The sequence below is a fragment of the Sardina pilchardus genome, chromosome 24 (genome assembly GCF_963854185.1).
Source record: "Sardina pilchardus chromosome 24, fSarPil1.1, whole genome shotgun sequence".
Lineage (NCBI taxonomy): Eukaryota > Metazoa > Chordata > Actinopteri > Clupeiformes > Clupeidae > Sardina > Sardina pilchardus.
In genome coordinates this window covers 14,562,746-14,584,119 of record NC_085017.1, presented here as the reverse complement: position 1 = coordinate 14,584,119, position 21,374 = coordinate 14,562,746, and the positions used below count along the sequence as shown (strand labels likewise).

Genomic DNA, 21,374 nt, shown 5'->3' with positions numbered 1-21,374 from the left:
AATCGTGAAAGTAATACTTACTCTAATAGTTCATAGTTTGATTTCTTGTCCAGGGCGTTTCCCCTCATTTCTCTGAAGAACCTCCTGCAATGGAAATAAACAGGTCTACATCATTACACGTGCAAGATTAAATGGGACATTACAGGCATCCTGGCAGCTTAATTACAATGCAAATGTATTCCGGGACTTCATACTGAGACATACAGACAAATGAAGATGGTCGGGCACTCACCGAATCTCGAGGCATCCAAGCTTAAGTGCAATGTCTTGCTCGACCTGATCGGCAAACTCCACCATGTAGTCATTCCTCACCTAAGGGAAGACGGAAACGGCAAAGAGCTGTTTTATTTTTCATGTCGATAACGGTCAAAGGCTTCCGGCTGCTTCTGGAAAGCGTTGAGGGTTGACACATGGGGTAACCAAGTCACACACTTCAGTGGAACTGCAGAGAAGGTGGTCATGACACATCATCATCAAAACAAGCTTCCTCGTCAAGGCCTTTGGTCTATGAATGATTCATGTCCTGATCTGCATGTCGGTCTAAGTTGGCACTCGAACAGAAGAAGATATATATTTTTTTAAATGTACAAACAGGAAATAACAAATATGAATGACAGCAAACTGTTTATATTAAATCTTTCTGGATATAACAGACAGATTTGAGAATACAGACAAAGCCTTGACAACAACACAACAACACAACATCAACAACACCACATCAGCAACAACAACACAACACAACACACTGCATTTGCACTCAGAACACCCAAAGTGCTTCATGAAGGGGAAACCTCCACCAATGAGTAGCGCACACCTTGTGATGCATGGCACCCATTATGTGCCGGAAAACACTCAACGTTCAAGAGAGTGGAAGAGGAACACTGGCAAGACACGAACACAAACGTTTGATCGTCTGAGACAGCCGGCCGACATACAGCCACTGTGCAAGCGACCATTAGGGACAAATGAGACATGCGATGGAGAGAGGGAACAGACAGAGCGGTATAGAATAGAGAGACAAACTGATTCAGAGAGGAGGAAAGAAAAGGAGAGCGAACGAAAGACAGAGTGCCTGGAAAGAAAGAGAGCGCAAAAGATGCCTAAGGCTGCTGCAGGGGAGACAATGGCCTTTAAAGTCCATGATGTCCTACGGAGTGCAGCTGACGGTAAATCTAAACTGCTTTTAAACCCAACACCCTCTATAGGCCCAGCTTGGTGCATGAAAGCTTTGCAAGCACCTGCTGGGAGATCAGGTCTAGCTAACACCCACACCAGTGACAGGGGAGTGCTTCCAAATAGCCCCTTTTGTGGTGGTGATGAGCTATGGTTAGCATAAGAAAACACAGGCTGTTAACTGCAACAAATTTCCCCCCCCTTTAAGCCATGTTGACTTTTACGCTCGAGCGTGGCCGTTAGGTCCTCTGTCAGCGCTCCATTTGAACACACACACACACACACACACACACACACACACGACCAAGTTTGACACACAGAAATAACTCTCTGCAGTCTTCTCTCACATTATTCTTTTGGCCTCATACATCTGCAAACACACACACACACACACAGCCCCTCGTCTGCCCTCTGGCTACAGCAGGTGCAGTATGCAATATGAACCACCCTCTGTGCCTGATCCCTGCTCTGCTTTGAGTAATACAACATGTTCACTTTTGTCTGTTTAGATATCACCAACACATAAAGAACCTGTGGCTTTTATTTATCACTGTCACTAGGCAACAACATAAAGAGAGAGAGAGAATTGGAAAGCCAGACTATTCCTATTTCTACTCCATCTTTTTGTCAACTTGGTCATTTTCTCTCTGCCATAAATCCACCCCACTAGCTGAGTTTGATGCGAGCTGTTTGCAAATGGATCCTTCTGTGGACACAGGTGGCAATTTGAGATTGAGATAAAGATCTGCAGAGCACTCACTCATGCCCTCAAGAGTGAATCACCACATTGCTGTCTTCTAGTCACTATTTTTCAGACTGTTAGGACACTGTACATTTTGTAAAAAAGCTAGATAAATTCCAAGTGCACATTACATTTACATCAACTGGAAGCTATGCTTCATACTTGGGTATGAAAAACATCTTTTCATTCAATCGACCTCTAAATTAGGCCCTACAAAGTCAGAGTGACCTCTGGGTTGTCCAGTCAGTGTGAACTCACTTGCTGATAGAAGTAGTTGAGTGTGGGCTTGTCTTCAGTGAACTGATTCAGGTATCCCTTTGGCAGGTAGCGAATCCGTAACTCATACCTGTGGAGACACAAAGAGTGGCGGAAGGTTAAGATTACTCATCGGGGCACTTGCGGAGCACTCATGTTCAAAGTCTTTCTTTGTCGAGCAGGGAACGCTGTGGAGATTTAGTGAAGCTGCACCTGCATTACTGAGCATTACTGGGTTACAAAGGTCAACCGAAGAAAAAACGAACCACAAAACGTACACCAGGCCGAGAGACCCTGATCTGGGGATGGAAAACTGACCCCGGGGGAAAAAAAGAGGACAAGAGCGGACTCGGCATCGCTCGACGTTCCACGCTAACGCGAGACATGTGCCTCTATGCTCGACTTTACAGACAACACATGTTCCCGTTCGCCTGGTGCTTCCTTTCGGAGAGTGGACCCAGATGAGAGGCAGGCGTAGTATGGAGGCGATGAACAGAGCAGAGGAAAGGAGAGGATAGAGAGGAAGAGGAGGAGGAGGAGAAGGAGGAGGAGAGCAAACAGCCTGCAGGCATGACTGGATTCTCTACGGTGCAACAGAAGAGCCAGATACTCTTTCGTGCTTTTCTCTTATTCAGTGGAACGGCGTTTTTCAAGTAAACGATTGTGTATCGACGAGACATGAAAACCTGAAAACAAATGACCACAGAGCACTAGAAATGCCAGGAGAGGGGAAAGATGTGATGGACGTGATTAAATCGACGTGCGATGTGTGTCGTAGCAGACGATTAAGAAGAGCCTGGCCCTGGGATGCACATAACTCCCTAAACTCCAACGGCTAGCTGTTCCATTTCACAACCCCGTATTCCCATTTAGACTCCCGACTGGCACGCCGCCACCTGCCCATCGACTCTGGACAAATCGCCTGGCAACTCCCCTTGGCCCACGAGATAGCCATCCACCATCAACCGAGCCGCCCAATCACACTAGTTCTACTCCCTGATCAGATTGGACATCAACTGTGCTTTGACACAAACAAATGGCTTTCCATGTTCCTCCGTGCACTGAGCGGTGTTAGAGTGAATTATGGCTCCGGGGTTTTGGGGTGGGGGGGGGGGGTGGAGACAGACATACCAGCGCAGCAGTCAGGGGGAAATCAGGGGTTAATCGAATTACTCTGTGCAGCCTCGAAAACCGATCAATACAATAAAGGCTCGTTATCCTCCAGGATGTCGACTACCTTTGGAAGCCTGTGGGCCAGTGTGTGCCAGTGTGTGCGCTACCTGTACCACCTGGTGTCGCAGACAGACACACACCACTTGAGAAAAGCAGATCAGACAGGTCCTGACGTCATCACAAGTCAAACAGTGTGTGTGTGTAGAGGAGGAGGGGCGGGGGGGTGGTGGGGGGAATGGGGGCAAACACCTAGTCTGTCATGATGCATTTAGTTGTCATCATCACAGATGTTCGTGCCGTCTAGGATTACTGCCAGAGGAGGACATCTCTATGTCATCCCTGGGGGGTCCATTAACAGTGACACTCTGCCCCTTTGATCCACTTTGAAGACACTAAAAAGTACGAGTCACCATACATAGATACCCAACCATCAGGTCCTGAGAGTATAACCCCCCCCCCCTGCACTCTCCAACGCTAAATCCCACTGCTCACAGGGAACCACCTCTTCTCATTATTCCCCCTTTTATGAAAGAGTGCTAACAGGGTTAATCATCCTTTAGTGCGATGACCTCAACTCACACCTGATAACATCTACCATGACTGTACAAACAAAGAGGAGAAAACAATAAAAGGCTGTCTGTCAGATGTTCAACACGAGTGGTCGTTCTCTCTCTCTGACCGGGTTCAGCCTGACTCTGGGGGCTGTCTGAGGGAGATGACATCATGCCACTGACATGTCCTGGCGGGGAGAGAGAGAGATAGAGAGATAGATAGAGAGAGAGAGAGAGAGAGAGAGAGAGAGAGAGAGAGAGAGAGATGGCTAAACATGGCCCCGGCAGACTTCTCTCTGCTCTCGCTTCCTCATTAAGGTTTGTGTGTCACAGGCACGAGCCAGACCATGTTTCATACATTCTTCCTCAAGACTCACACAGACACACACACACACAGATACACACACACGTTATCTGATCGCAGGAGTTTCCCCGAGGCTCATCCAGCATGGCCCTTTGTTACATGAGCAAAAGGAAAAGAGGTGGAGAGAGAGACAGAAAGAGAGAGAGAGAAAGAAAGACAGACAGAAAGTGGGAAATAAAAGAAGTGTAAAGAGAAAGTGAGGGGAAAAGGAAAACTTAGAGCTACGCAACTTTTCATATTTGGTAGTACTCCGAAATTAGACCCTGGATGGCACACAACAGCTCAATTTTGTGTGAGCAGAAGACCGTCCTGCCTCAATCCAAAACAAACACTGTGCAGCTGACAGAATGGAGACCTCCTCGGGAGATGGTGGGGAACTTAATCTTCCCACTGCAAGGCACCCTGTCATCCTAAACGCCCCTAAATACATTAATCAATAAAAGACAGTTCTCCCTTGCAGCTGAATCTGAGATCCTCACGACAAAAGGGCCAGGGGGCCTTGGCAAGGCGTTCTAGGAGATACGAGATCCCTTCTCTTCACTGCTCTTTCTGTGCAATTGCAACCTCCAGCATAGGAATTAGCAGGACATATGCCTTTTCCTGTTTTCATTTACGAAACCCTGATCATGACTCATGATCGGTAAGAAACGAAACAATGGATAACACACAAAGGCAGGAACAAACAAACATCAAATTGCTCTCTTTCCCACAAGACACGCTGCATCCATTTCCACGGAGGAGTCTGAGAGCCGTTTAAATCCCCGCGCTATGTGGGTCTGCTTTTAGAGTGCTGTTTCATAAGACACATATGGACAGCAACTGGAGATAAGCCGAAGCGCAGCCCTTCAAAAAGAGATGTCATGTCAGCCCTTTTTTCTTTGAAAACAGATGAAGGTTCTTCTAGAAGCCAGTCTGGAAGAGGCCATTGCCGCTTTAACAAGCCAATGTGGCAAAAAGTGATTTCCACATCCCGCCTCTGTTCCTCAGGGATTAGAGGTCGGCCCATTGTGCATTTTGTGAGTGTTAACCCCCCCCCCCCCCCTACCACCACCATCCCTCCTCAAAAAAAAAAAGGCTTTTGCATTTTAACCCAATCAGGCTAGCTCTGTATCTGCTTGTGAGGCTGTGAGGGGATGGGGGAGGCTCAAAGGCACCCCACAAAGCCCCTCAAGCCTGGCATTAAGAGATGAGAGAGGTAGTTCCCAAACAGTCATTTCAGAGCTAAATGGAACGGCCCATTCATTTTGATAGAAAAAAACAAAACAATGCTCTCAAATCCTATGATAGACCCTTGCTGCATTCAAACATGCCAGCTGTGGAGAGACGAGTGCATTCCGCAGACATGTAGCAGACATGGAACAGTTTTAGCTCCTTCATTGTCTCTCGTTGTGGATGACCCATATGGTCTGCCTTGCCTGTAAAAGCACGCGCAACACCAAGCAGAGAGAGATCATAAAAGTGAATGGTGAGATTAACAGTGACATCTGCCAACCAGGACCTCTGAAAAAAGTCTGTAGTCCATAAAACTAAGGGTTGCATTGTTTGACACCCGGCCAACAGAGCGAAAGAGAGAAAGAGAGAGACGAAGGGGGGAGAAAGAGAGAGGGAAGAAGAAGAGGAGAGACTTATAGTGCCATCTGCGCAGCAGAGTATTTGGAGTCTCTGGGGTTGTAACTCATCTACTCTATCCCCCCTTCCACTACGCCACCCCCTACACAAACCCAGGACGTGCCTCCACCTCAAATGTTCAGTCCCACTAGGGTAGTGCGTTAGCTTCAGCAATCTAGCATTAGCATTTCTGATGGAAAGCTCATAGTATTTGCATAAATAACACAAACGCAGTGCCCTAGTCTAGTGGCTAGCAAGTTAGCCCATTGTGATTCATAGCATTCCTTTGTGGAGTCCTGAACTTCAGAAGTGTTTAGCATCAGCGTGCTAACATCAACTTAGCAGACTCGGAGTATACCCCCCAGTGTTTGTTTGTTTTTGATCGACGTGCCCAGACAGGCTCACAAAGGCCCCTAAGTGTATGCATACTCACATAACATACAACACAAACACAATGCAAATATGCTGGCTGACTCAAAAATCTGTCACTCAATCTCGCTAATCCTTGTCCCCTGACTGTGTCGGCACTAGACGGCACAATCCATCCCCAGGGTAACCCCTGACGCGACACACAAGTAAAACAAACAACACGAGCCCTTCTTTCCTTCTACCACAACTCTATGGTCCCACACAGATTTATTGAGCTAATACAGCTAAATAGCGTAGCCATGTGGGTCATGTGTTCCTGCGGCTTAACGCATAGTCCAAGGTGTGAACACAAAGATCAAGAGTTCAATTCCCAGTGAGCACACAAGCTCAAACAAATGCATAGCTCCAAAGCTCCTATGGAGAAAGTGAATGAACGTCACTGAAATACAAGCGTCATGTCACCTATTTCAGTCAATCAATCAAGACGATCTCATCTTTTCCTGACTATTAGCCGCAGCTTATACATTGATTTTGCTACATTTCTTCAGCTTTGAGGTTATTACAGGGGGGCAGTTAATATGGTGTTAATATGGCTTTGTTTCTTTTAACTTTAAAACACTGTCCTGCGGCTTATAGACAATGCGGCTTATATGCGGGAAATTACTGTACCAGTCATGAGGCATTCTCAGAGGGCAGACTGGACAGTATTAAGGCTCGTTCACACCAAGAACAATAACGACACCGATAACTATAAACAAATATCGCTCTCGTTAATATGAATGACAACATTCACACATAAACTATAACGATAACGACGAAGAACGATATCGTTGTCGATCACTTTCAGAGCAATTTTGAGAACGATAAAAAGCTAACATCCAATCAGAACCCATAATATTTTAGCCATCACATTCCATTAACATGAGGAGAGACTTTTCTTATCGTTGGCCAGTGGACGCTGTGGCCGCTTTTATCGTTATCGTTATAGTTATCGCTATCGTTATCGTTCTTGGTGTGAGCGGCCCTTTAATCACCACATCATGGGGGTTTCTGAGGAGAGACTTTTCTTATCGTTGGCCAGTGTGGACGCTGTTATCGTTATCGTTATAGTTATTGTTATAGTTATCGTTCTTGGTGTGAACGGCCCTTTAATCATCACATCATGGGGGTGTCTGAGGAGAGACTTTCTTATCGTTGGCCAGTGTGGACGCTTTTATCGTTATCGTTATCGTTCTCGGTGTGAACGGCCCTTTTAATCACCACATCATGGGTGTTCCTGAGGAGAGACTCACCTCCACTCGTCCTGAGGCCTGTTCTGCTCGTACTTCTCCCTCACGTGGGACACGCCCATGTCCGGGTGGAGCCAGTGCACCTCGCCCGACTGCACATGGCTGAGGCGCAGCCCGAAGCACGTCACACACTTCACCTTGTGGATGTCCACAATCTTCTGGATGATGCCCTGAGGAACACACACACACACACACACACACAAAAACATGCTTAGCTGAGTTTTATTCATTCACTATGAGGGCACATTACATAATGTATATAATGTAACATCAGACATAAAGAAAATTAAGGTGAAAATCACAAAATCACCTGAAAGAACAACCACAGTACCACTTTGCATTACATACTGTAGTTCTAGAACAAAATAACACGCAAGAGATTAAATGTAAATATAAGTATACAAGAAGCAAGAATTAGGGTCAATCATAGATCCTTGATTACTGACCTCTGCTTCAACCCCTGTCTGATAAAATGGTGTAACACACAGTATGAAACTGATGAGTAAAACATGAAACTGATAAATCAGTTTGGGCAATGTACTGCAGTGCCCTAATCTGCACAGACAGGTAACACTCTGGCCACCCTGACTGATGTGCCTCTAGAGAGACAGAGAGGGCAGCATTTTAGCACCTGTCAGCGGGAACCATGCCATCGCCCTGGCATATCGCTGTTGCCAACAGCGCCACGACGGAGGAGCCCAGATTGGCAACGGCGCAAGTCTTTTGATGGGATTAAGAAGGCAGCATGGCAGAGTTGGCACCGAGGGCCTGGGCAGCGGCCCAATCAGATCGCCTACGGGGAGAATCTCACACGCTCCGGCGGGGCCACCCAGCGCCTCACCTCTGTATTGGAGCGCGCGAGCGAGCCCCACATCGCCCTGTGCCAGCCTGGAAGCTGGAGAGACAGACACAATATGCCTGAAACCTTTGTGAGATCACAGACCCACATGGAAAGCAAGGTGAAGGAATGGCATAGCTGGAATGGGGGGGTGGGGGGGTGTGTGTGTGTGGGGGGGGGTTGCCCATGGCTGTGTGCACACCGGACACAATTGGCAGTGGCAAGCCAGCCCAAACACTCCAGAAGGCCTCTGCATATTTATGCCGCTGCTTTGGCGGCGAGGAGTATCCCCGAGGTCCAGAGATGGCCCAGTTTCCCTTTAATGGCGACTGCCCATGAACAGAGCAGCGCAGCGCAGCGGCTGAGGTGGGGGATGGGTCTTCATAAATGGGTGGGGTTGTGTACAAGGGGAGAGAGATGTCTGTCTGATTCACATCTGAGTGAGCAGGATGAGCACAAGGCAAAGGGGGCTAGCTAGGAATGCGGGATGCTACCCATAGTGTACTCTCTAGTTCTAGAGTGTAGAGCCTGCTCATGGCTGAGGTGAAACCAGAAGATTAGACTCCTGATGGTAGAACACTGACTAGTGCTATGTTTTGCAGGTGTGCCCTAGCTTCTAGCAACAGTTTCTGTATTTCTTATATCTGCATACATCATACATGGTCTTTAATAGCAGGCTAACAGGCTTTGTAAAAAAAAAGAGAGAACTATTAAATGAAATTTCACACAAAGTGTTCCCCATAAAATAGTAACGAAATATCTCCACTTCAAAAAAAGACATTAACATTTAGAGTAAATAAATAATGATACGCCTTGAGACTTGCAGAGGGGGGGGTAGAGATGAGAGTGTGGCAGTGGGCGACTTCTCTCAGGAGATTACCGAGCAGGCCAATCCCCGAGCCGATCTGTTATCTCTGTTTTGCAGAGGAGCAGGTCATCTCCAAAGCCGCCATTAGAATGATTAAATATTGAGCAGGGCTTTGTCGACGCTTTAATGTCTGAGGAGCCTTGTCTGCTCCGTTTTCACTGCGTCGAGTGGACACGGCGCAGACCACTAAGCTGACAGAAGACCCCGAGACCTCTTGGACCGACTAAGGTCCAAAGTGATCAGAACTAGGGGTTGAGAGTTTTACTAGCCTATCTAACAAACACAGACCAAATCCTTAGTTGCACTGAAATGAAAGATTATCATTTGTTTACTATGTCAAGTAGTATTTCATCCAACACAAAAACAAGCCTTTTGCAAAAATGCTACTGTAATATTATCAAGCCAGATTGAGCTCAAAAACAAAATAGGAATACATTTCCAAATGCACTCTTATGGCATCAGCTTTAAGAAAACATCTCTGTGTAGGCGTCCTGGTAGCTCTTATGCCTCCAGAATCCACAACAAATATATAACCTTGAACAAAAAAATGCTTCGGCTCCAGTTCAAAAGAATGCACAGCGGGTTACATTCGGCTAACTTCCTTCCCTTCCCATTTTGCAACCAAACCCGAATCCTATTTCAGAGCCATTATCTACAGAGGGGTGGTATGATTCGGTTCTGTCTTCAGAGCTTCCTTATGGCTTAATTGTAGGTGTGCGCTGCTGGGATAATTATTTGATTTGACATTCAATATGTTTTGGGCTGTGGGCAGGCTGCTTTGGCATGTAACATGAATACAGATTTCCCCCTGCACAGCAAAGGAGACAATACTGAACTGGAAGGGTTCATCTTCCCAGATTTATTCCATTCATCCTCTCCCGCTGAGGGCTTGTGGCAAGACTTACACGAGTACTTTATAAATCCTGCATTGTGTTGTACGAATGCTTGCTAAGGGTACACATAAAACACCAATCTAAACACCCTTTCGGAGAAGACGACAGCACAAATTATCACTTGTCAGAATCGTAGCGCCTGTTTTTAAGGTCACGGACAACAATGCCACGGAAAAAACAGCAGTAAACCACCTCCTGGGCAGTGCATGGGAAAAACAATATCTGATCTGGGAGCCTGAGCGATCCTATATCCTCACTGGAGTATAAGATCCAATGCTGGAGCAGAGTAGCTTGACAGCTTAGCGCTGGGCAGCTCTGTAGTCTGACCGGCGACTGACCACATATTTTGTGCTAGCACTGGAGGGCTGCCAAATCTACTTTAACTAAGACTCTTCGGAAAGCCCGACATGTAATGGAGTTAAACGCAACAAAGGCCTTTCGGGTCTGTCACACTCTCCTCTGTCTGTCCACTCCACTAACTATCCCTTCCGTCGGTCAACAACGACAACAAAACAGCAGCAACACAAACGGCACAATAGAAGACAGGATGCAGCCAGACAGCGGAATTACAGAGCTAGACCAAAAAATGCAGATGCCTATTAAAATGGACTTGATATTGGGAGGATTTCCGGGATATGCGAGACCTCTGTGGGGACGGTCTGGGAACGGCACGTTTATCCTCGGAGCGGATATCACACGGATCCCAGCCGTCCCTTCCTCTGAGCCTGTGGATCAATACGGCATCTGCTTCCCAACACACGAGACCTCCATCCATCTTTTTCGACCCCCGTGCGGAAATTGGAGACCAATGATGGTAATAAACTCGATACTTATGATGATTACCGTCAGTCAGTGGGGGAAGGGTATTCATTTTAGTAACTTGTTCTTCCCGAGTTAGCAAGGCATGATGGCCATTCAATGAAAGAAGTCAGCCATTGTGTAACATGTCACAACCGGAGGTAGGCTGACTTCCTCTCTAAAAGAGGCAGACTTCAGTGAGTGTCAGCGTTTCAAAACACTGAATTAAGAGACTGCTGTGGGATACATTTTAAAGCAATGCTCTAAAACAACGGCACAATGAACATGGAAGACTTCATAGCCACAAACTACATCCATACAGTTGTATTGCAGATACAATTTATTTTGTCCGCTCACCAATTAGGCAACAACTGGCTGGGGACTGATCTCTTCCTGTCTGTGCCAAAGCATGCATATTATCGACACACCAGGCACATTGACTGCAGATCGCTGCTCCCCTTACGCAACGCCGATCAATAGGAACATCCATGTACAGTGTCCAACAGTCAAGCGACTCCATCACGTCAATTATTCATGCCCTTTTGAGTGACTGTGTGCACTGTAGGAGTAAGTGGATGAGTGAGCGAGTGAACGAGAGAGAGGGAGAGTGAGCGACAGAGCTAGTCTGGAAAATACATACATCAAGAGGTGTGCTTGACCTTTTCATGACCTTTTCATGCCCTTTTCACAGTTCACTGACGACCACCACTACCACCTGCCCCGCACCCACATCACCCGCGGCAGTAATGGTCTTCTCTTACCCCGGACATCAGCACCGTCTCCATGCCTGATTCTGACCGAACACCACACCCGGCCTACACCCCACCCGGCCTACACCCAGATCACCCATGACAGAGAGGGCCTCCTCTTACCCCGGAGATCAGCACCGTCTCCATGCCTGATTCTGACCGAACACCCCACCCGGCCTACACCCCACCCCACCCGGCCTACACCCACATCACCCATGACAGAGAGGGCCTCCTCTTACCCGCACATCAGTGCCGTCTCCATGCCTGATGTTGCTGGACCACGTGCTGTGCTCGCTGTTGTTCTCGAAGTGGTGGAAGACCTTGAGGACGCGGTCGGGCGCCGCCGGGGCTCGCTCGGTGCCCGTGCTGAGGCGCGACTTGGCGCCCGCGGCCAGCGCGTGGTTCAGGTTAGGGTCCAGGTACGCCGCCGTCGCCATGCCTTTGTTGTGTGCTAGGTGTCTGTCATATTCTGCAGAAGGAAATCAGGTACGGGGGGGAATCGAGACAGAGAGACAAAGAGAGGGAGAGAGAGGAAGAGTGAGAGAGAGAGGGAGGGAGAGAGGGAGAGAGAGATGTGTGGTAAGTAGGGATATTGAATGCAATAACACCCTTACGGAGGAACAACTGTTCAAAACGGCCTTTTCTCTCACACCTCTGTGTTCAACGTGTGATTTGTGTCTCTGAGAAGGAGCGCACGGTGGATCGCTGGATTTATAGCTGTGAAAGGCAGAATGTGGAAGGGATTTGAGGTGTGAAATTCTCATTTGTCCTTTCCTCCACATCACACCCGCTCTGAAGTGAGAATCGTCGACAAGGGGGAAACCTATCCAAATATGATTTCACACATGACAGAGAAAGAAAACTAAAAAGAGAGAGAGAGAGAGAGAGAGATAGAGATGGAGCATAGTGTGACCTAAAGATCAAAAGGTTGCCCTGCTTATCTCACACGAACCTCTCTCTCTCCCTGTGAACCTGAGCCCAAGGAATCTGCCACGGACTCAAGTCTCCCTCAGAGCAGTTGCTCAGAGTGGCTCAAACATGCATTAAAAAAAGCAGTATTATGCATGGTGTAGTGTACAACACAAAACCAATCACAACTGCTGTTTGATCTTTGCACCCCTTTTGCATGTGATATGGCCATGACAGGCAGTAGCTCGGAATGCTAGTCCAACCACATCCAAAGGGTTTCTTTGTGCGAAAACACGGTTTGAAAAAAAAAAAAAAAAAAAAAAAACCTATGGTGACAACATAACAGGGATCAAGTCCGCAGCTTAAAAGGCCAGCTTTTGACGGGTTCCTGATGCACCGACGCCAGTCTAGGACTCTTTGGGGGTGAGAATGCGTTTGAATCCAAAGGGTGGGAGAGTGCGGAGGGTATAAATAAACCCGGCCTTACTCCTGCAGTCAGCACAACTCATTTTCATGGGGCTCGCTGGCTCGAGGCGTCAGAAGTTAAAGGGCGATAGTGCGTGTGCTCTGGGGAGAGGGTGAGGGCTGTGAGAGGAGAAAGCCTTCCTTTTACTAGATATGGACATAAAAGCCACTCCACACACTCCCAATTAGTGGCCAGTGAGGAACCAGAGCACTTTCACCGCTAAAGCCTCCTAAAGTTCCAGAAAAAAAGGGAATTACAGAGGATGTGGCACCGCTTACGTCGTCACAGATAACAACTCCTCTCTGCTGGAAGTGTCCAGACTAGCTGCCTGCAACTTGTAGCAACGAGCGATAAATAGATATCATATGTACTGTATATGAATACTTGTCATCGCTTGTGGTGTCTGCTGGGCAATTGCTCGGCCTAACGTGTTCCTGATTGGGTCTGTCAACAAGTGCATATCCTCGGCCTGGCTGGTAGCTGCAGAATGGGAGATGGGAGCGGGGGGACATGGCTGGACGAGGCAGGGTAGGGGCAGCCCGTCAGATGTCCTGCCAGGATCGGAGCGCCAATCCGGGGCCGGTCGCTCCCCCTCGAGAGGGGTCCTTCCGGAGTCAGTGAGAGCTGCATACCTCCTGGTCATTTGCACCCTCATCCACCCCACCCCACCCCACCCCACCACACACACACACACACACACACACACACACAGACCACCCGCCCCTTCTGCCATCGAGCTTGTTTGTTTGCTCAAGCCATTACAGAGACAGATTAGACGCATTTCTGCAGCCAGTGCATACGCCCCTGTGGGGCCTCCTAGCGCTCGCTAATGCTAACAGTGACTGGAGAGCCCAGACACATGAGCCACCCAGCGGAGCAGCGCTGGACCAAACAAGCCCTACAGGCCAACACGTCCCGTCTGGCCAACTCTGCCAACTGGTTTCACTATCTCAATTAGTCACAAACACTTTAGCTCGCTTGCTTTTTCCATCCTCAGTATAATTATGACACTATTAACAAATTGAGTTAAATTGAGATTCTCTTCTTCAGAGTATGAGGTGACAAATCCTCTGAATGTTTGGTACAACCCCCTCCCCCCCTCTCCAGGAATAGTCTGATAAATACATTTTGTGTATTATTCACAAGTCGGGAAAACAGCGGGGTATCGGTGCCAACGACTCAAGGCCTGGCGGGTACATTAGTTCCGCTCTTTAAGTCCCACAATCCAAAAGAGTGTGAACTGAAGAGTGAAACTGAAGTTTGCACTGAGGACGACTGAAAAGGCTTTGAACATGACCGAGGAGCAGTTCGCACAGTATCTTTGCATCAGCTACAACTACTGGTTTGTGAGCTCTCGTTTGGATTGTGGTATTTTATTCACAAAACATTTCATATGGCAGCATCTAGCAATCTCTGGTAATAACACACATGGACACACCTGACTTATATACAGTATACCAAGATTAGTGCTCACACAGACACACAGCGCTTCTTATACTCAACAGTGTCCACACTGGAAGACAGATTGTTGAGCTGGAGTGCTACCTGGAAATTGTAGTGTTAGATGGTGCTCTTTGGTCAAAGGCTTAACTTAGTATCAAAAAATGTAAAAGATACCAAGGCACTCATCTAGTAGAAAGTTAAAAGGCCTTTATTCTACTTGGCAATGCATGATAAAAACACAAGTGTCCACACTGGCTTGGAGATGGCCCTTCGTCCCAATGCAGCCTGATGCGAACACTCCAAGATGATTGCTAAGCTGTGAAAGGTCCTAAATTGTGCCGTATGAACACGTTACAGTGCGGTCGGCGTAAAAGTCAAGCCTGCCCTTTCCGCTCATAAACGCGGCGCTCGTGAGTCGGGCAGCAGGACATCAAAGCCCACATGTATTATTATGAGCACAGAGAAACACCACCACACCCTCTTGACCACACTAAGCACACACAACATCATGAGAAAGCCTTCAAACGCCATTCAGTCACACAGAGCTAAAAGACAAAACACGACTGCTCAGAATGATAAAGACACTCCCGGTCCTTTATCAAAAGAGGGCAAGAGGCAATAAGAGAGCGACATAATGTTCACGAGAGAACCTGACTGAGTCTTGACAAAGTTGTCCTACCTTTGAGCATGAAGGGCCAGCAAACGCATGGCACTTTGGAATGTCGCGGGGAGAAGCAGCCGTAGCCTTCTGAATACATGGGATGAGCGTCCCCAGAAAAACGAGAGGAAGACAAGGAGAGGCGAACGACTTCTCCTGAGGCAGCAGGAGCCAGTGTCGCAGCTGTCAGACTCATGTAGTCCTCATGGGGTGTTTTGGCTACGGTTTAGACAGCAGCCCCCAAAAAAGTCCCTTTCTAGACGGTCTTCTCTGTCTCTCCTGTTCTGTGTCTCTCTCTGTTCTTTCTCTCTTGGACAGACACACACACACACCTCTTTCCTCTGACACACGTCATGTCCTGTCTATCACAATGCCCGCCGACACGGCGAGTTCTGGGACTGAGTCACGCACAGGTTCCATGGAGCGGCAGCGGCGGCGGCGGCCTTGTTCTCCTCTCTCGCCCATTCCCTCTCCTCAGACTCCCAGGTATGCGGGAGGGAAGGAGTGGCCCACCAAGGGATAAGGCCTGCCATTGGCCATCTGGCGCAAGTAGCGGAAAACCCTGAGCGCGCCGATTGGTCGATTGAAGGTGTAAACAAGCCCAGCATGGCTTAGTGGGAACGGGGCCAATGTAAACAGCCACAGGGTGGGTCCTACACAGCTAACTTCTCCACTTATTGAAAGTTAACCCTTGAATAGCTACATTTCAGAGACAAAATTAACAAAGAAAAAAAATAAATAAAAAAAATCCTCACAAAGTTAATTGGGAGAGCTCTTAAAATCCATCAGTGTCGCTTAAAAAATTGATAACCAGAAAATGAGCTCATTACATGAAAGCCATTAATACTCAGTTTAATGAGGCACAAATCTGGCTTTGCGAAGACATTCCACAGAAGTCTCCCCCTGTGGTGATCACATACCACAGTCTCTGTGTTGGACCACGGTGGGACTTCAATTCATACAAATTATTTTCTTTAGACAACCGTTTCTTTGAGACACACAAATGACATCTAGGACTACAAAAATATCTCTGCGCTAAGCTCCATTAGGATTCAGTGTTCACAATGAAGAGAGACTCGAGTGCCTTTTTCAAGGGGCTAAAGTAAACGGCCGAATTTGCAAAGACAAAAGAGCTATTTTTGACCAGGAGACACACAGAATCCCAGCGCAGGAAACTCAGGAAGCTGGACAATACCCACCGTCTGAGCCCGGTCAGATCAGTGCTGCAGCACACCCAACTGCCACCAGGCCCCAAACAGTGTGTGTGTGTGTGTGTGTGTGTGTGTGTGTGTGTGTGTGTGTGTGTGTGTGTGTGTGTGTGTGTGTGTGTGTGTCATGAGGCTCAGGGATGACATTAGAGGGGCTGGGCCTGTGCGCAACAGGAATTAGCCTTATTTAACAGGAATGCTCACAGCAAGGGGAAGAATGCATTGCACGCATCAGGATAAAAATGGTCATTCTTGAATCTCGATCTCTGTCTGTACTTCAATCTTCTCTCTCTCCAGTATGAGTGGAGTGGTGCATTTAGGAGAAGATGACCATGGCAGGCAGCCTGATAGTTGAAAATCTATCGATGCAGTTAACGTTTCAATATATTTTTTCATGAGACATCTATGAGGAAAAAGGCTAAATTAATGGCTCCCAGAACACCATGTACACCAGCAATGGCCCAGAGGACAGCTGTGGGTTTTCCTCGAGAGAACTTTCGCGTCGGACCGTCGGACGGCACTCATCTTGTGGCGTCTTCTTTCTGTGTGGCTGCTGGGTAACCATGGCAGCGCACAAAAGAAGCTCTCTGTGTCCAGTGATGAAAAAGAGGCATCACAGTGAGGAAAGACATGGCACCCTGACAGCACACAGCGGAGCCAAAAAAAACGAGAGAGAGAGAGAGAGAGAGAGAGAGAGAGAGAGAGAGAGAGAGAGAGAGAGAGAGAGAGAGAAAAGATTCAGACAGGCACAAGCTGGACAGCCTCAAAGTGCTGAGAGAGCAAGATGAGAGCCATTGGTTTGAACAAAACTGATATGGGGTGGGGTGTGTGTGGGGAGGGAGGTGTCATCAATAAAGGTCCCTAGCAGAGCAAGCAGAACAAGGATATTGTCACTCAACCCTGTTTGCTGGGTCAGAGAAGAATAGGTTCTGTTACGTCAGAGAACAGAATCCTGCGCTGCCCTCAATCACCCATGTTTCTCCAATACCCACGGATCATCTCGACAGCAACGACAACACACAGCACACAGTATTGGTTTTAAGCCTGGGGGAGAGCTAGGGATGCAACGGTACAGTTTTGCCACGGTTCGGTTTGTATCACGGTTTTTGGGCCACGGTAACGGTTCGGTTTCAATATATCAATATTATCTTGGCTCTAGCATACAGGAGGCTATATTTGCCTTTTCTATTTCAAATCAACAATGTGCTTCTACTTACACTTGCAGAGAAAATATTAAATGCATAGCCAGACACAGATGAAGCAGAATCACAAAAATGTATTAAAAGAAAAGAACACCATCATTGCCTTCTGTCATAAACAGGCAATGTTATCCATAGTGCAGTGCAGCATAAAGTAATGTGTAGTTATTTATTTAATAAACTCACTGTTCTTCACACATTTAAAGAAAATACTTAACTGTTATACACCCTCAAAAAAGTAGTGAACAATTCTGAAAATCTTCTCAAAATAATTGGTGAGGTAGTATTATGTGTAGTTTCAAATGGATATTTGATTTGGGAGTGCCTGCCCTGTCCTCTTTTATGAACGTAAAAAATGTAAACATAGACAAAAGTGCAGTGCAGCATTAAAAATATTAGAACAATGAAATGAACATTATTGCAACCTGTTGTCAGGGGGGGGGGCAATATTCCGAGAAGAAAGTGGCAAATTTGCCACTTCACAAAGTGTCTGTTTCCCCTGTGTCTCCTGTCGTGTGTGTGTGTGTGTGTGTGTGTGTGTGCGTGTGTGTGCGAGAGAGTTGTGTGATTGACGAGTGGACGAGCGATTGGCTGATTTAGCAGTGAGTTTATTGTTTTTCGAGTGGACACCTCCCGCTGCCCGTAGCCTAGCATGTACAACGTCAGGAAAATAAATGACCCGAGTTTGGAATGACATGTCAGCCTCCCCATCTCCTATAACCTCCCATCCCTACAATATTTTCCAGTAAACTATCAAAAAGAGAATACACTCAGCTGTGTCGGCGTCACGCTTTCTTAGGCTACTCTAGCGAGCAATCAACGCAGGGCAGAAACCACCGGTTACACTGTTACACACAGACTTTATAATGTGGCAAATTTTCGACCTTCTAAAGTGGCAAATTTGCGTCTTTACAAAGTACGTGGCCCTAATACGCCGTCGTATTCGTTATGTCTTTGGGAATTATAGGAATATTGTTGTCGAAAGGCTGCAGCAATGGATGGTTGGGTTTTCGGTGGCAAACTAACTCTCCGTGCTGCTCCACTTAAGGTTACAGCCGGGTGATGAAGGCGCAAGTGGGCCGACATGTTGGATGTGTTACCTTTATTAGGTGATCGTTGTGAAGCAGTGCTTGCAATGCACACTGTGCTTTGTTTACTGACGGTCTTTTTGCCTTGTTCGTGGGCTACTTCAAATGTCGCCATGATCATGCAGCCGCCGGTAAAGTTTGTTTCTTCTCACATGACTCCTTCATTTGCATTTCAACGCGCTTATTGGCTCTTGGGAAATTCAGTAAAATTCTGATTGGTTGTTGCAAGGTTGACGAGAGGCAAGCTGAACAGTCAGAGAAAACGCATCCCCCGGGTCCAAAGCACTCCTATCTATCGCTCCCAGGCTACGCGCGCGCAATAACCTTGTATTAAATAAAAAGTTTAATGTCGCGTATACCGAAATATTGCGGTTTAGGTGAGTCTATTGAACCGAACAGGCCAAACCGAACGGTTCAATAAATTATTGAAAACCGTTGCATCCCTAGGGAGAGCTATTTAATTTGTTAGTGTGTGTGTGTGTGTGTGTGTGTGTGTGTGTGTGTGTGTGTGTGTGTGTGTGTGTGTGTGTGTGTGTGTGTGTGTGGTTATGTCGTGCAAGAGCATACATGTGTCTGAACATACAAACATGCGTGTATGTTGTCAGTTAATGTGTACTAAGCGTTCAGTACACGCTGTGTTTGTGTGACCGTGTGCTCTTCCCCACAACTCAACTCCATGCTGAGACTGTATTTGGTCACCAAGGGCTGAGGGTGGTGGTGGGCTTATATAATCTCCACTAGGACAATGTTCTGGCTGCCAGTCAAATAGCCTACCACCCGACCACATCCATTTCCCCAGGCCAGATTAGCCACTTTCCCACCTGACAAAGTGTTCGACCTTGCACCTTGGGTGAACCCGTGTTTGCATAAACCACGCCGGCGGGAGGAGTGTGTGTGGAGGGAGACTCACCCCGCGAAAATAAAACTTGCAGATTTATTGAAATTTATTTTAGGGAGGGATTTGGCTCTCGGGCGCCAAGTTGGCAAGTAGGCTACAGTTTGGGAGGCTTGGGGGGAGACAAGAATGAAAGAAAGAAAGAAAGACAGAAAAAAAAACGTTGGGAATCTCTGCACAAAACAAGAGCTATTGTATTCATGAGCAGGCGTGGGGAAGAGCCAGGCTGTGGCCCAAACTAGGTGACTGCTGCAGTGACACAAAACACTGGTAGAGCGAGGGGCAGGAAGACAGGAAGTGATCACTTAGAACCTGCCCTTGCTGTTTTTGATTCTGTTCCAGCCTTTGTTTGTCCCTACTTGGGGGGAAAGTATTTGAGATTATGTAAACGCCCTTAGCCTTAGTCTGGCTACTGTACTACACAGTGTTGAGCTGTTTACAAGAGCAAGGGCTGGGCTCGGCATCTACAGACATCTACTGTAGACCTCTACAAAAACATCCACCTGGCAGACCCACTTAACGCAAAATTACTCGAGGAGATACTTCCATGATCACGCAAGGATGGAGTGGGGGTGGTGGCTTTAAAAAAACATAGAAACACATCAGGCCTTTTAAGCTGCTTTAACCAATCTGCTGCCTGCATCAGGCCTTCTGAGCCTTGTGGCGGCTTATCTTTTCAGGAAACGGTGATTTGTACACTGGTGAAACATGGGCCCTCCGGCTCCCATAGATCACAGCATGACGGGGCCAGTCCCTGCTGCCAAGACCAAAGAGCGCACACACACACACACACACACACACACACACACACACACACACACACACACACACACGCTACGTGCTCGGAAAAGTGATCCACCCAACACCAACAATCTCCATTCTTCCTTTGGCACCATCCTTAACAAGCTCCGGCACAGGAATGTGTAAACAGTGCCATTAACCACCATCTAGAACCTGTGGAGTCAGCCTCCCCCTATCAAATTCGATTCGGCAGTCTAGCATAGAGTATCTAGTTATGCAGTTCACTGCACTATAGTATCATGGTTCCCATTGCAGCATGGATTTGATGGGTTCCATTACCAAATGAGGCCATGTTTTAATGACTTCTTGGTGTTGGGTTAAACCAAGATATCTGGGGCCAGAGTGACTCCTGACGAAACATCAGAGTAGCGAGACCATTAAACATGACCGGGTTTGAGCTGGCGGCGAGAACTCTGCCCCGATGTTGGAATATCAGACATAAATCATTGAAATCTCCCAATGCGCTGGGGTCCATTAGCGGGAATGCTGATGTATATGTGTGTGTGTGTGTGTGTGTGTGTGTCTCTTGGGATCCACTCAACTGCTGTGAAAACAGACCAGCCTAATCTCTGAATCTGCTGCATTAAGACACTGCAACCTGAGCGGGATATACTGTATAGAGAGGGTCTGGATGGCTGAGCTATACGCATCTCCAACCTAGCCTGGACGCTAAGCCTTAACCAACCAGACACACACACACACACACACACACACGTTTACATATAAGGGGTCCCTCCTTAATGCTCTTATTAAGAATTAAGCCAACACTTAAATGCTTAGTTTCTGACCTTTATAATGTATATAAAATATACAGCTTTCTTTATGACGCTCTGAAATCTCTGTTGCAGATGTTCTTACAACAGATGTCCGGCGGCCAAGAGAGCAAGAGGCCGAGGTGACGGGAAACGCGGCGTAGTATCGCCCAGGTGCGTCTTACCCCGCTAACGAGCGGACGACTAACGAGCCAAAGGAAGCAGCTCAGCTCAGCACAGCACAGGGTGACAAACTGGCTCGGATTCCCACAGCGCAGCAGACTG

The 21,374-nt window shown here is 47.4% G+C and overlaps 1 protein-coding gene across 7 annotated transcripts in view; it reads right to left on the bottom strand.

Annotated features, from left to right (window-relative positions):
* ptk2aa (protein tyrosine kinase 2aa) overlaps window positions 1–21,374 on the bottom strand; it is a 97,645-nt gene that overhangs the window by 40,260 nt on the left and 36,011 nt on the right. For 3 of the 7 annotated variants that reach the window (XM_062530221.1, XM_062530220.1, XM_062530219.1), the window contains 5 exons: window positions 11,910–12,139; window positions 7,528–7,694; window positions 2,174–2,261; window positions 233–312; window positions 22–84 (listed from right to left, as the gene is read on the bottom strand). In XM_062530221.1, coding sequence (XP_062386205.1) covers window positions 22–84; window positions 233–312; window positions 2,174–2,261; window positions 7,528–7,694; window positions 11,910–12,107 — 596 coding nt within the window. In that variant the 5' untranslated portion in view covers window positions 12,108–12,139. Of the gene's footprint in view, window positions 1–21; window positions 85–232; window positions 313–2,173; window positions 2,262–7,527; window positions 7,695–11,909; window positions 12,140–15,167; window positions 15,538–21,374 lie in introns of those variants that run through there. The other 4 variants (XM_062530217.1, XM_062530218.1, XM_062530215.1 and 1 more) reach the window with 4 other exon arrangements.